At 47.2% G+C, this 16,025-nt stretch overlaps 2 protein-coding genes across 5 annotated transcripts in view; one reads left to right on the forward strand and one right to left on the reverse strand.

The window, feature by feature from the left end:
* Positions 1-3,819, reverse strand: part of LOC126527302 (ubiquitin carboxyl-terminal hydrolase 19-like) — a 44,474-nt gene extending 40,655 nt beyond the window's left edge. For both annotated transcript variants that reach the window (XM_050175088.3, XM_072284448.1), the window contains exons 1-2: positions 2,470-3,819; positions 2,010-2,138 (exon numbers count right to left, since the gene is read on the reverse strand). In XM_050175088.3, coding sequence (XP_050031045.2) covers positions 2,010-2,138; positions 2,470-2,554 — 214 coding nt within the window. In that variant the 5' untranslated portion in view covers positions 2,555-3,819. The remainder of the gene's footprint in view (positions 1-2,009; positions 2,139-2,469) is intronic.
* A 79-nt stretch (positions 3,820-3,898) lies between these two features.
* Positions 3,899-15,391, forward strand: LOC126527301 (uncharacterized). 3 transcript variants are annotated; one of them, XM_050175087.3, is made up of 7 exons: positions 3,899-3,965; positions 4,369-4,566; positions 5,327-5,457; positions 6,137-6,223; positions 6,698-6,759; positions 6,912-7,038; positions 7,668-15,391. In XM_050175087.3, exons 1-7 carry the CDS (start codon positions 3,953-3,955, stop codon positions 8,682-8,684), a joined length of 1,635 nt encoding a protein of 544 aa, XP_050031044.2. In that variant the 5' UTR covers positions 3,899-3,952; the 3' UTR covers positions 8,685-15,391. The 3 variants fall into 3 exon arrangements, with proteins under 3 accessions (XP_050031044.2, XP_054924626.2, XP_050031043.2); XM_055068651.2 differs by having other exon boundaries at positions 4,369-4,545; XM_050175086.3 differs by lacking the exons at positions 3,899-3,965; positions 4,369-4,566 and adding an exon at positions 4,750-5,201.
* Positions 15,392-16,025: the final 634 nt, after the last annotated feature.

A 16,025-nucleotide genomic window follows, 5' to 3' on the forward strand; every position in this document is an offset into this window, starting at 1 on the left:
GCTGCGCTGATGTGTGACAGCCGCAGCAATCACAGAGGCATTGAACTAGCCAATGCTGCATCTACCCCCAGGGTGCTGAACCCATAACTGGTTTGTAGAAAGAAGGACTACGGCAAAGTATTCTAAACGCTGTGATGCTTGCCAGTAATCTTTCTAAGGTTTGGACCTTCATATAATTAATATAACAAAGACAAGTTGAAGAATCCATTCCAGTGCTCCTTTAAGGCTGCTGCTATCAAACGAAGAAGGTTGTAAACTAAACTTCTGGAGTGGTGAAGCAATGGGCACATGTATATTTATGAATGAAAGAAGGTTGTGCAATCGAGAAGATGTAGAGTGATACTATTCTTCTGAAATTTATTTTAGATTATATGGAGTACAAGAATAGTTCTTTCTTCGACTGCGAGGCTTTCTTTCTGACAGACATATATGGATTTCCTTTGTAGCCTCGTGCTACAATTCGAGTGAACGTCAATTTTTCCCTTTCATGCACGTTCTTCCAATTTGCGGGCTTCTGCAGCACTGATTTGCCATATTGAGTCTCCCAGTGGCTCGACTGGTCGATTAATTCGCCCTCGGTCTGCGATCAACTAGCCTCCGGGTTAGTTGCAGACATATGGTCACATTTACAGATGGTAGTGTGTCCACCTCGGAAAGATGTTGGTCCCGAGTATGAGTCTCGGACCCGGATGGATTTTTCTTCAACTGCGAGGCTTTCTTTCTGAGAAACCTGCATGGGTTTCCTTAGTAGCTTCGTGCTACAATTCGGGCGGATGCCAATTTTTTCCTTTCATGTACTTTCCTCCACCCTGCGGGCTCCCGAAGAACTGATTTGCCATGAACAGTTCTGAGAGCTAAAACGCTTATTCTGAACAAATACGTTAGCATCCCAACGAATCATGCGCCGAAGCCTACATCATCATTAGCACTATCATTTCAGCAATGTTCATAATTACTTACGCCATCAACTGCTAAAGCAAGAAATCGCTGAAAATCTTAAAATTCAAGGGTACTAATGGTCCTCAAGTTTACGTTACTAACTCAGCAATAAAAGATATCACAATTCTGCAAGCACACAGAAATGAAATGGCATAGTAAAGCTGCAATTGGGGCCAGTTAGCTTTGCATTGTTTCGGATAAATGCACCATTTTATACCAGTGTCACACAGTTACTCTCAATTACAATCATGCCTGACCTGGTTTAAAATTCTCGATCATGATTGGTTCTTTCCCACAGCTTGCACAAAGGAGCCAATCGCATGTAAGAAATTCGATTGCAATCACACTTGGTTACGATTGACAGTGCGCTGTGTAGCACCTGTATTACACAAAACTAAGAACGGGTTCGAAAATGGGACAGGACGCATGCTTCACACTTTGTGCATTGTGTCCCGTCTTATTTTGAAGTCATTCTTGCTTTTGTGCAAAACACTTCATTCGTCCGAAACAAAATGATGTGGTGCACACCGCTCTGAAATAACACATGAATAATGTAATAATTTCACATAAGCTCACAACTAACACATTATCTTTGTCCACTTCAGACATGCCAACTGCCACATTTTACATACTTGTGATACCTGCTTTTGTGCTTCGATTTCTTTGGAATTTACCATCTTCGGCAATGTTTAAAAAGCAAAGCTTGTCGATTCAAGTCAAGGTTCTGCTCTTTACAGCCTGTGAAATTATCCTCCTCTCTCAAATGCAATCAAGTTAATAAAACCATGTTCAGTGGTTGTCTGAGCAGAGCATTTCGGAGTTTCAAATGTATGTGAATGGCGAAATTAGAGATGGTCCTCGTAAAAACGTGCAAGCACGAAGTGCGATACCCGCGGAAGAAACACCAAAAAATGCGCCTGCCTCGTTTATTAATTCGCTCCAAAAGGCCACACCACGCGACATCGCACAAAAGTCTGTGTGAGAGAGAGAGGGAAAAAGGAAAAAAAAAATTATTCAACACGACCCGCCGTCCGGGGCTCGAGTATGCGTGAAGTAAAACGCTGACTCACCAGGCAGTGTGACGGAACATTGGCAGTCCGTGCATTCGAGGGTCACTTGGTTGGAATCCACGGGAAAGCCCACATCCAACGTAGCGCTCACTTCAGCATGCGTCTGACTCCAGTCGTGTTTCAGGAGACCTTGAACAACCCAAACATGCACACATTTAGACGCCTGCACTTGAAAACGCGCTCCTGTAACTGTAGATAACGTCAACACATGGCCTGTTTGTTTTCAGTGCAACCGCGGACTCTGGCCATTCATTCGCGAGAAGTAACGCATGCGCCCACGTTGAAACGCCGCCTGCTGCACTCGATACGAAGGGTAGTTGCAAGATACAGCTGTTGAGCTAGTAGAAGCCGTATGTCAACAAAAAGCACGTTTACGTCACGGCGGACTCGGCACAAAGAAAGGTGCACTTTTAGACTCCCGGAGAGGTTGTACTACGGCTCAACCAGATAGAAAACTCACGCTTCTTCTCGGCTCGACTGTCGACTTCCTTGCCGGAGTTTTCTTTTTCCTTTCGCCGCTTGTTCTCAAGTCGCTTCGCTTCCATGTTGCATCGAATCCGCTTGAGACGCCTGCGCGACGTTGTTCGAACGCACCGACTGCTGCAGTTATTGTCTCTCGGCCAAACTTTAAGGGGAAATAAAATTTAATCTATGTGCAAATATGTGACCCGTAAATCGACGGAGTCGGCCAGAGGCTGGCTCATTTGTTCGACGAATGATCGGAGGTCCAGAAGATTCTCGAATAAATCACAAGCAGGCAATTTTTTTTTTTTTTTAGCTTGCTTTCGGTCAAACCTTACAAGACAACACCACGCACAACGCCGACGAACGACCATATGATTCTGTACTAGTCTATCGTAGAGTGAGCGAAACTTGGCGGCAGGTGGTGATGATGATGGTGAAAGCATAAGCAGAGACGGCCTCCGAGAGCCTGACTATTGTCTAAGCAGTCGTGGGCATGGCCGTGGGTCCAAAATAACGTTCACGATCTAGCAAACCAGCTCGAGTTGTTCTAACACAGGACGAAGAGAGGCTGGCGATCGTATTTCAGCTTTAGAAGGCAGGAACACTATCGGTTCGTTGCGATTTAACGTGGCTCTCGATGGAACGAGCACCCGGACGCAGGAAGATGTGAGCATCGTTCGCGTCCCACATCCACCCGCGCGTAGTTTCTACGGGTGCACGAACTGCTGTGATAACCTTTGGTGAGAACTACAGGAGAGAGGTCTAGTCCACATCGGAAGCACAAAGTGTGCCCCACGTGCTTGTAGTTGACTGTTTAGCATTGACTTGGGCATCTTCGAAAAGACCTCGCTTCAACTCGTGTGACGTTACCAGTACCGATCGCAGAAAAGCGACCACAAGCCGAGATGCATGGACTGCCACTTTTATGTTTACTCCACAAGAAACTGATTTATTCATTTCTAAAGAGCATGCGGAATTCTACGATGAATACCCAAAAGCACATGAGGTTCCTGGAGCGTGTGTGTCTATGTGTTTGATTTACAGGGGCATTCGAAAGCGTGCTTTTGTCAGTGCAGATCTAACTCAATGCAGATCAAGCCTCACGATCACTTCCAAGCTCGCTCACGCATGTTCGGGGGCATCGATCGACTTCAATGAGAATCGGAACTGACCATGTGACCACAGCGCACACTCCACGCTCTGCAGAGAATATCAGGGTCACCTCGGGCCAAATTTATTATTGTACTTATAGCTGATTGGTTATCAGGGCCTCAGGGCAAAGAACTTCTGCGCGCAAAATACGTTCCCGCGACTTGCAAGTCAAAATAAATGAATACAAATACGATCGGTTTCACTCACTCAAGACCCTCAAGACAAAAGCAATGTGTTCACGTGATCGATTGTGAGCCAATGGTGGGGAGGGTTTAATGCACGTCCAATGAAACCGCCTCTTTCATTACGTCTCTGACCGGCACAAGATGGCGGACGCAGGTACCCAAACAGCTAACATGTGCCGAAATCGCTTGTTTCTTTGCTTTATTTACATAATCTATTTACAGACGACGGTATTGTAGGGCCTCCCAAAGAGCCTGCCAGCTTTTCCTCTCTCTTACACATAAATATTTTTTGTCTACTAATTGCGAAGTCACTTTCGAGCGCGCTCGCCAGTTCGTACGTAGTAGCAACGATTTCATATTTTCCCAGACTCATTGCGAAGCTGCTGTTCCCTTACGTGAACCGCAGCTGTCAAACAACGGCGCACTTTTTTTTTTGCCTTCCACGTCGCCGCGCCGTGCGGCGCGTTCTTTCTTGTAGACGTAAAAGCTGGCAACAGCTGCTCGAAAATCCAGCGATCGCTGCTCGCCTAGTAACCAGCGCTTGCCACGATTTCCAGCAACAACGGCGAAGAAAACGGGCAAATCCAAGGGCCGCGGGCGCGGTCGCAAGAGCGCGCGCGGCCGCAAAGCCTCGTCCACTGCTGGCAAAAAGACCACCGCCGCCATCGAAGAGGAGGAAGAACTCGAGCACAATCTGTCGGCCGCCGAAGACGACGTCGAGAACAACCCAAAAGGCGAGCCCTCCCGGTGCACCAGTATGTTCATCGCTGTCTCATCACCGATCATTCGCGTACTCCGCGCATGAAATGTGCCGCGCCCGAGTGTTGCTCACTTTTCGAGCGTTGTGCGCGTCGTGTTCGTGGTCTGGCGCGTGCTGCTCGTGCCGCTCTTGCGCGCGCCACGGAGCCTCTTCGGTACGAGCAAGCGCATTGGTGTTTTAAATGTGCACGCGCTTTCAGTTCTGCCCCCCTTTTCTTCTTCAGTGCATCACGCGTGAATGTCGAACGCCGCGTAGTTACGGCGATCTTGCTCGCTTTGAACGGGCCGGCCCGCGCTATGAAGTGTTGTGCTGTAAACGCGTGCCGCGTTGGCTCCAGGGACCGCAGCAGGTATTGACGGCCTACAATGTACTTGTACCGCACGCCGCCGCCGCGCAGGTTCTTGTTTCGCGAGAATTCGGCGTCCAGAGGTCAAACTCGCGATGTTTACCAGTTCGCCACCGCGAGCCCGAACAGGCACCTCATTAGCGGGCTGCCGAACAGCGACGCGACTAGAACGAGTTCGATACTTGCCCGTTACCACCACGGTACGAGCGCCGCGAGTGCTCCCGATCCTTTCAAGCGATTGCGAAACTGCTTTGGTGTGATCATAAACCGACCGCATCGCAGGGGTGAGTGAGGTTGGGTTGGGCATCAGTCATAGCATGCCCATTTTGTACGTTGTGCTTGAAAAAAAAAATGTGTCATTGTGCTGTTTGTTGCATGAGACATGAGTCTTCCCTGAACACTCTTGCAGAGTTTGAGGATGATGATGATGAGCGAAGCCTGTTGGCCGACACGATCGAGCCCCCAACATTCTCACCGTTGGGTCGAACGGGGCCACCGGAGCCATTGCACCAGAACAAGAAGCTCAGATGGGACCACAAGGTGCGGGAAATGAATTCTTAAGGAAAGCCGTAAGGAGTGAAATGATGATGCCTGCGTTGGTGAACTTGTAATGTGCTGAAGGTCCTAAATCGGCCTTATTTTTTTGTGGATGCAAAGAGTTCTTGCATGAAGCTTCTGGCACCAAGTGTGTGCTAGCCTAAACGCGTGGGGGAGTGAACCCAGGGAAAGGTTGTGTGCCTGCCTGCTCGAACTGGTGGAACACAAAATGCACACCCATAATTATGGGGTTTATCATCCATCAGCAGAGCACAGGTTATGAGAGATGCCATTGTGGTGTGCTCAGCGTAATTTCAACTAGCTGGGGTTCTTTAACGTATACCTAAATATAATTACAACAGCGTTTTTGCATCCAGGTTCCATAGCAAAGAATCGTGCCTTCGACCCTTCTGCTTGCAGGCGGCATGCCAAAGCCCTGAACCACCGCAGCTGATCGCTTTGTTAAACGGTATCAGGTCACAGTTTATGTAGCCTGTCATGAAGTGCTAAGGTTAATGTTCTTGTTGGAGTGAACTTTCTTGTATATAATGTTGCAATTTATTCTTTAGTATGAGGTTGCATGTTCACGCCCTGTCCACCACATGTAGTTGATAGCATCTCTTTGTACCTTGTGTAAGGGATCACTGTACCTTTTGCGCTCATTGCCTTGGTTCTGTTGCAGGTGAATCTGATTGGTGAGAAGCTCATCAACCCAATGATCCACTGCTGTGACAAATGCACCCTGCCCATCTTGACTTACGGTCGGATGGTAAGTGATTTCAGAGCAGTAACTCTTCCGTGAGTGCGAAATGGCAGGAGCATTTGTATTATAGAGGAAGGAAATAAAGCAGATGACACATCATGTGACAACATTGAATGCAACCAGTCATGTGAAAGTCGCGTAACATGTCAAAATTGGAGGCAGCCAATGTCGGCTCACCATGTGATTGTTTAATGTTCACCATGTGACGAATGGCAATTAATGTGAGTGCAATGCCGCACCTGCATGTTTTGATGACAAAAATGAGCATACCTTGTCACCAGAAGGACAGTTACACAAGCGTACCATGAAAAGACATCTGCGCTGTGCTTGGTAGCAAATTATGCAAATTCAGTTAGTCTTACAGTTAGCGATTGTTTAACATTTCCTTGTGTAATTGAAGCAAAAAAATCTTTGGTGCCAGTGCAATGCAAACCTGCAGCCAATACCAGATGAACTTACAGCACTTCCCTTCTCTTTCAGATACCGTGTAAACATGTGTTTTGCTATGACTGTGCTAAAAAGGCTGACAAGACGTGTTACAGGTACGTCAGTTTCCAAGCTAGCGTGCGTGACTGCCCACATTACCAGGTCACGCAGCAGGTAATGTGGCTTCTACACACCGTGTTTGTCTGTTTGCCATGCCAAAACACGGTGAGCTGCCCTTCAAAGCCCATTGGCTATTGTTCATCTACAGGTGCAACGACAAAGTTCAGCGCCTCGAGCAGAGCAACCTTGGGACAGTGTTCATGTGTACCTATGGTGGGAGTCGCCAGGGCAAGGATTCTTGTCGACGGACATACCTGAGCCAGCGGGACCTGCAGGTGACTGCTTGTTTGCCGAGTCGGCATAAAGTTTGTTGCCTGATCTTCCTTTTCACTGCTTCATAATGTGTACCGTGTTTACTCCATTCTGACAAATGCTTCATTGGAAAAATTCACTAGGACATGACGTGCACAGTTCACTTTTTTGGGCCAGACCTCAACAATTTATGGTTACGTGTTGCCTTACTTTCATGCATGAAAGCAGGGTTGTATTTAATCTTGTCATTATTGGATTTCATCAGTTCTGTATGGTTACATACAGTAGCTAATGTTAAATTATACTTACTTGTTTCGAAATGACGCCCTGGCACAAATGCCGAGCAACTGAAGTGGTTGTTAACATCTGCTTGAGCTGTCAGGAAATAACCTTTATCATGTTCTGCGTGAACAGCCTGCTTAGATGAATTGCAGCTATCTTGCAGTGATGTGTAACGGATAATGAGTGACACTGCTAAACTGCAGGTTGCACTACGGTAAGCTCTACCTATAGCCACAAGCTAGATTATGTGGCTCTTACACTGTCGTAGATAAGGAGGGCCGTTCACTCTCAGATTGGCTGTAAGGCAGTGTGAATTGCATTAGTGCAACTCCGGTCGGTCAGCTGCAGTGCCGTTATGGTGTAACTGCAGGCCCACATCACCCATCGCCACCTCAAGGGCGCAGCCTCGGCAGCAGCTGTCGCTGCAGCGGCCTCACAGTCGTCTGCGTTGTCGCACGGCCTGCCCTCTCAGCAGCAGCAGCAGCAGATGGCAGCAATGGTGGCGAGCCACCCGCCGCCACCGCAGCATCTCATGGTTCGCGACCCCCGGCAGCACCCGCCACCGGTGTCACAGCACCCGCCTCCGCCCCTCGAAGTGTCCCGCACCAGCGTCCTGCAGCAGCCACAGCAACAGCCTCAGCAGCAGGCACCACCCCCACCCCCCCAGAAGGCCCTGCCACCCGAGTACCGAGACATGCCGCCACCCGTGATGGCGAGCCAGCAGCCGCCGCCGCAGCAGATGGTGGCACCGCCACCCCGGGCATACCAGAACCAGCAGAACCCCACCGTCAGCCGACCAAACCTCATCACCGTCCAGATTCAGGACGACAGCCACAAGAGGGCTGCTGCAGCAGCCGCAGTGGCTGCAGCGGCAAGTGCTGCGACGACAAGCATGCCGCCTCCGCAGATGCCTCCCCCGCCACCGCAGTACGCCCCACAGCCACCGCACATGAGCCAACCACCCCCGCCTCAGCAGTCGTACCCGCCACCGCAGGCTCCCGCGGCTCCACCCATGGCCTACAATCCTTCGCAGCCTCCGTACACCCAAGGCCTGCCCCCGCCTGCCACGTACAATGCCTCGGCTCCGCCACCTCCGCCGCCTCCAGCTCGTCCGCTTCCGCCACAGTTTGTGCACCAGCCACCACCCCAATTTGCGCACCCGCCACCCCCGCAGCCACCACGATTCACAACGGCCATGCCTTACGAGGAGCAGAGCCACCCGCCCACATTTCACTGGAGCAACACGACCAGCATGCCACCTCCAAGGCCCTCGTCGGTCATGCCGCCCCGGCCCATCACCGGGCCACCACCCCCGTCAACACCTCCGGGAGCCATGATGCAGCAGCGGACATGTGCGGAGCCACAATTTCCTTACTACAGCCAGTGAGCACACACCAAGAGCTGTATGTCAGAGGTTTTCATTGATTCATGACGCCACTGCATATGTGAAGGGGAGCCACAGCTTCCCTGCTGGAGCCAGTGAGTGCGCATTAAAAGAGCTGTATCATTCTATGGTGCATGTTGCTCATTGGTGCCATTGTCTTGGTGAAAGCAGCGCTTTGCAGTACATTTTCTCTATTACACATGCAAGAACCTTCCTCTTAAAACGCATCGTAGTTATTTCGTGAAGGACCTCAAATGCCGCCCTACACTTGGAAGGACATGCTGGAAATGACCATTGTAAGGGGCTTTGCGAACTTGAGTAACTTCTTTCAAAAGACTTCTGTTTTATGCTTCTAGTAGACCAATTGCAGACTTTGCCAAAGAATGTGACTTTCTCTTGGAAGAGCGTGCTTTTCTTTCAAGTGAATTCTGACTTGTGCGAGGCTTAGGGCATGAAATTGCAGTGCATGGTAGCTGTATTAATAGAGATATGAAAGCCGGTGGGAGCATTCCGACACATTGAAGCTCCAGTGAGACGGAACAGTGGCTGTTGCATCCTGCACACACATGCACAAGAACGAATGTGTGACTAGAAAAGATGACCTGTTGCAAACAAAGACAAGGCAATTCAAATCTGTTAATTTGTCTTCATCCTTTACCTCATTGCCATCTTGTGTATGACATAGTTGGAACTGTTGAAGGTTGTATTTGTCATCACGGTTTTATTTTTAAAATGGTGACAGTGTGTTTTATTTTTCCATGCACAAAGTTTCATTGTTGTCAAGCATTCACTGTTTGGGTGAGTTGTACATAGCATCCATAGACTGATGAGATGGACAAAAAGACGCACAAAGTTTTGTTGTAAAGCATTTGCTGTTTGGGTGGCTTGTACATAGTGCCCATAGACTGATGACGGACAAAAGACCACCTTGTGAACACAAACAAAAGTATCTATTGTTGTGACTTGACGATTGATGCAAATGGAAACGCCAAGGTATGCTGTACATTCGTGGCATGTGTATGCAAAGCCTGGGCATGGCTACATTTGGGACAATAGCAGCGATATGGTGTGAACTTATGCAACTGGAGCTCTTAGATGATAGCATACGTTGTGTTGGAATGTGTGCAAGAACAGCTGCTAAAACAAAATAACTTGGAAAAGAAATGTGGTCTTGGCAGTTGCTCACAGTAGTCTGAAAATCCCATGCAACTCCGCAATGTAAATAGGAATTTGTGTGCTGCAAGAGAGTTAGCTGCAAGGAAAGATGTCTCGCTCCTTTTGGAACTTGCACGCTTTGAAATTCTTGTCCGTTCATGTGTGAAATGGTACGCAGATACGCACTGTGAAGTTCACAACAGCCGAAGTTTCTTCAATTTGGTCAGGGGTGTTCAAATACAGTCGAACCCACTTATAACAATATTCAAGTGCCATGAAAATTGCAATTGTCATAACCAATAATTGTTATTGCTGGGTTGCATGAAAAAAAATCTGAATAGGGGGATGGCAGAGCTGTTGTAAGAAAACTATAATGGTGGGGAGGCCAGTGCCCCTCCCCACCACCTTCCTCCATCTGGCTGCTGACTGTTAATTCATTTAACTGCTACTTGGGTGCTCCGATTGCTTGTAACAAGCTGCGGCTGTCGGCGTTACAGGGCCCCTCACTAGTCCCCATTGCAAATTTTGGTTATATGCTGGAAGTTGTTACGTGTCATCTAGGAAGTGTTCTGCCGCAAAAAATTCGTCAAACCGGCTCTTTAATAGCCTAGATATAGATATTTCAGTAGGCGAGCTCCACTGCGTAGTGAGTCTCTCTCCCCTCGCCCCGTCTAGCCTCCGCAAGCGAAATTCCTTCCCTGTGTTCTCCCATGCTGGACCTCGAGGATCGCGTGACATATACGTCACGGGCCCCACCTTCACCTCTTTTCTCCTCGCTTTTTTTGTTTTTCGGCGATACACACTTCTGCTGGCGCCGTTGTGTGCGAGCTGTTATCGTTTCGCACAGCGCACGATTTTGCGCACTGTGCACAAGGACACATGACTAGTGGTATAAATCAGTGCTACGCGAATACTTAGGCAGAACAAGTGGATTGCAGAGCATGATCACGTGCGCTTGAACATGGTAGAAAACGGCACAGTTTTGGTACCTGCGTACATGACCACGTGACCGTGGGAACAAGCCGACGAAACGGAAGTAGATCTCTCTTGCTTCGGTGCGAAGTAAAGCAAAAAACACGCAGACATTCCGTTTGTGTGTTTTATTATTTCTCTAAATTTCAATTCGTCAATTCAAGCAACAGATCACACAGATAGGAGATGTTGCCTTGAATAATTCTCGAAGTCTCGTGTCGCCACGAGCAACGTCACACTGCGGACATGACTACATAGGCGCAGGTACACGAGTACGTCATCCTCCGGCTTGGAGCGCGGCGGCTGCGAGGAGAAGGAAAAATGACATTCGGTTTGAAATTTCAGATCTTTCCATGGTCCGTAGCGATGTAATACTTTGCAGACACGACCGTTATCGCGCAATGTGTGCTTTGCTCTTGTCAGCTCAAGATGGCCAGACCTGGTGAGGGGCCCTTTAAAAAATGGCACTGCTATAACAACTGCAAAGAGGGGTCACGGGCGGCAAGCGCTATGCGAGCTCTGCCAAGGCATCGCTTTGGTAGCCCTAAAAGGGGCCTTTTAAAAAATGTGAGAAAGTTGTAAAATGTGAGAAAGCCTGTAAGCTTGAAAATCCAGAAGAAATGCTGAGGCGAGATCGGCACAAGCATCTCGCCACATACTTCTCACTGGCTTGCAGAAAACCCTATGTCCGTCGGCCTTGCAGGCTTTAGGCGAAGCTTGCCGACAACCTTCTGCAAGGCATCCAGGCGTTCCACGTAGTGCAGCGGGAGGTTCCTCACAGAAACAAAGCACTGGAGGGACTGAATCATCTGCCGGGCCTCCTGTGAGGACAACGTTGAGGCAGCCTGCCCTACCATGTCATCTTTGCCATTGCTATCCGATGCAGGCACATTCGCGGCGATCGCCTTGTCGGTTAGAAGCACCTAGTTTCCAAATCTATAGCCGTGCACTTTCTTTTCACCGGCAACATTGTGCATTGCTGATGATCGGTGGGCGGATCAGCCGTTTTCCACTTCAGCGGCAAGTCAAACGAGGCTTAGAGACCACATGGCCAGAAATGATCTTGATGCAACTAACAAGGATGAACGCGAGCGATTAAGCTGTTTGCTGAACTGCGCTGAGTAAGGAGCCAGCGAACAATCTTTGGAGCAGCGCAGTTGGCGTTGTCCATTCGCGTTTCACAGGGTGGTGTGGCGTAAAGCTATGGGCGCAGCACATTCGTGTTCAGGGAGGTGGAAAGGCGATGGGAGAGGGGCGCGTCGAGAAGGCTGGAAAACGAGCGCGCGGCGGTTGTTCGGGCAGCGGGCCATCATTCAGCGGCTCGAATTTCTAATTTCCTTTCTTTTCAAGGATTCCACATTTCACTACCCTTCGGCATGGACATCCAGGAGCCAGAATTCATAGTTATAACCGATAATGCGGCACCAGGGCATTGTAGTAAGCGGGTTATCTTTAGTTGGGGACGGTGCAGCAGCTTCTCATTGTTGTAACTGATATATAGTTAAAACTGGCAGTGTTATAAGTGGGTTTGATTGTAGTGAAAATTTCAAATCAAATCAAACATGATTATAAGAGAAAAACAACATTTGAAAATGGAATCAATTACCAAATATCTTCTCATTTCTAAACAAGGTGAATTTAAGGTTGCACGAAGTACATCCGGGGAAAAAAGTATCTGTAAGCTTTTATTTACGTCATTTGATGCATGTAATGACGTTCACACCAAAACCTTGGGTCAACGGAGGAACTTGTGAATGAGAAACTAAAAACATGATGAAGCCTAGTGCACCATGATGATGACAGTAATAAAACGCAGGAACAGCAGATAACCAGCAGCACTACAGCACTGCACGTTGCCTTAATGTGGTGCAAACATGGCAAGATGTAGAAATAAATTCCATTGCCTAAATAAAATTTTAAAAAATTTCAGGCTTGCCTAAAGGCAAGGCAACCCCACTAAATGACCAGAAATTATTCAGCGACGGTTAGCTACTGTATTCGTTTACTCAAAAACTGGTGCCTCTTCCCAAGAACCATTATTTCCCTGCAGCAGAATTGTTGGAAACGGTCGCCCATTTGCATCTGGATTTCTCACGGTAGTCTCCAGTACATGTTATTCCTTACAAATTCGAACATAGTTATAACTCTGATATAACAAAGTAATTCTAAAATGTTTCTCGCTGGTTGAACCAGCGTAACAAAAATGTGCACAACAGATATAGGATGTAATTGTATCTTCATGTTTATGTGATTTCGTTACAAGTTATATATTCGAACTGCAGTGAATTCATGGTACTATTCGCTTCTTATTCAAATGTGAAAAATTTGCGCACCGCTTATTTTTATGCATCTGATACAAGCTCCACACTATGAGCAAGGATAGGATCGCTCTACGTTCCAGGCATGCACGCACTTGCCTTGTGGAAGCCAGCCATATTTTCGGTTTCATGGCAACCTTGAGGGAAGTGCCGAGGTGAACAAAGTGGTCAAATAACAAAAAAGAAAAGACCATTCTGCGCTGCTGAACGCTTTAACGCCGAGAGCGCGTGACAGAAATATCACGCTGTGGAAAAAACATTCGAATGGCTTTCCAGGGTAACTAAACGCACTTTATTTTTCTCGTTGACTCTTCCAGACATGCTTCTTCACCCAAAACAGTTTTTAGAAGCTTTTGATCTCAGTCGCTTGCAACCACTGGTCCAATATGATGACCAAAACCAGCGCATTCTTGAGTCTGTCAAACTTACAAAGCACTTAACCGCTCATTTGCACGTTTTTACTAATGAGCCTGACCATCTGTCTAATTTTCTTTTCTAATGACCATCACATTTTGCCCGACATCACCTTTAGCCCTGCAAGCATCGCAAATATAAATGATTCCATAAAGCTAATCATGTTCATCATCAGTTTCATCAGAGGCATTAATTAAGGAATTCTAAGAAACAAAGCACGTGCAGCGGAATCCTATGTCATCAGTTTCAGCAGTCATTGTCATTAGGAGTGGTGCCAGACGATCAAAAGGTGTGCAAGATTATTACAGTACAAAAGAAGAATGCACAGTCATCGTGCTGAAGTTACTGCCCTTTCTCCCTAAGCAGCATGTGTTCTAAATAGTGGAACATAAAATTTACTCACACACTATAAAATCTTCATTGTTAACTTTTTCGCTCCTAATCTCTGCGTGTTTTTTGCAATGTTTATGTTGTGACCCACAATGCTGTTCACTAACAACATAAGCTCCATCCAACCTTGACCTAAGCATTCCAATCTACGCCCTGTTCTCCTATTTCGAAAAAGCTTTTGACAAATTCCTACATCAACGGCTTCACCTAAACCTTTCTCATTTAAACCTTAGCCCTTTTGTCTTAGACTGGATCCATAATTTCCTGACTAATAGAGAGCAGTTTGTTTATGCTAACGATTATTCCTCTGTTAGAAGTCCTGTTCTCTTCAGGGTACCTCAAGGCACTGGCATGGGACTCCTCCTTTTTCTAATTTACATTAACAATTTTACTGACATCTCTTCTAACATACCTTTGTTCGCAGACCATTGTGTGGTTTAGTGTCCCATCAACAATGACAATGACTCCCAATCACTCGAGAGTATCTCAGTAAGTTAACTGCTTGGTGCAGTCAATGGCTAATGTCACTGAGCGCTACTAAAACATTTCTAGTTTCTTGTCCCTTCAGAAAGGATTTCCATCAACCAAAGTATGTCATTTGGAACACAGATTTCTTCTGTCAACACATGCAAGTACCTTGGTGTCGCCCCTTCAAGTAATCTGTCTTGGTCCTCTTGTATAGCAAATATCTCTTACGAAGCCAACTGCACCCTTGTATACCTTCGATGGTACTTGCATCTTGCTCCTCCCTCCGTAAAACTACTAGGTTATCAACCTGTCCGGACCAAATTGGAATATGCATGTAGAATCGACATTTGGGCGAGTTCGTACTCGTTAATCCAGGAGTTGGTACTCGTTAAAGGCAGGAAACCCACAGGAAAGCGCTGTCCTCTGCTTCCTGCCTTTTGTCTTTGTCGTCTTGCGCTTCCCCTTCAAGATGGAATATGCATGCTTTGTTTGGTGCTCACACCAATCTAACCTAATTCACTTGAATCGGTCCTAAATCCCGCAGCTCCCTACATTTATTCTGGTTACTCCCATCACACCAGCGTCGCTAAATCAAAATGGAGGCGGATCTTCCTAACCTAGACTTTGAATATAGAATAAATTGCCAAATATCTTCTCATTTCTAAACAAAATGAATCTAGCCCCTCCTTAATTATACTAGCTTAATTATACTAGCTCACCATCCCTCCTGTTGCGTGAACCATGCAAAGGCAGTCTACCCCCTGCGGACGCAGACTACAGCTCGCCTGCACTCCATTTTTTTTTCTGAAGACTGCAGTTGACTGGAACACTCCTCCCCAAGACGCCGTGCTCCACTTCGACCCACATGCTTTCAAGACTGCCATAACGTTGCCATTGAATCATTCTATCATTAAATAATGGCCCATCCCTCATGCAGGACCCTGTTTCTGGGGAATCTGAGGTACTGATAAATAAAGATAAATAACAATGCCATTGTGTTTTCAAGTGAATAAGTGGAAATTAATGTTTTTAACTCTGCTCCTACTGTAGAAATTGGCATATTTTCATCACAGGTGAACCCAACCACAGGGCACCAACTGCCATGGACAAGCTGGCCCATTTGCACTGTGAAAAGCACGCCTTGCTGGGCTACAGCGCCAAGTCATTATATTATATGACTGGATCTTTACAAGAGGAACCCCCGACCACTAGAAAGCTGCATACGATAGCTTGCTGCTGTAGTTGTTGAGGAGTGAAGCAATCGGCCTAATCTAGGCAGTTTGCCATTAGCATCACAGGGGTTTCCTTTTGTTTGTTTTACAGCAGTAGCTGTTATTGGCTCGTGCTTCCGGTCATCTTTATGTCCATCAGTGCTGTCACTGGAATCCCCAAAATCCTTTGCGAGAAAATTACGGAGAATGAAAAAAACTTGTGTTGTGAGGATTTGCGAGGATTCAAACTTAACGACCAAGGACAGGCAATCCAGGATTCTACCTTTTGGCCACTCTGCCGATGCTGCGGCGATGGAGAATGCTCATCCTGAAGAGCACAATCATGCTGGCAGCTGTCGTAATTGACTAATGCCTGCTCAACATCTGTGTACTGGATAAAGCTGGCATACATGCCT

This window comes from Dermacentor andersoni, chromosome 9 (assembly GCF_023375885.2).
Source record: "Dermacentor andersoni chromosome 9, qqDerAnde1_hic_scaffold, whole genome shotgun sequence".
In the NCBI taxonomy this organism is placed as follows: Eukaryota; Metazoa; Arthropoda; class Arachnida; order Ixodida; family Ixodidae; genus Dermacentor; species Dermacentor andersoni.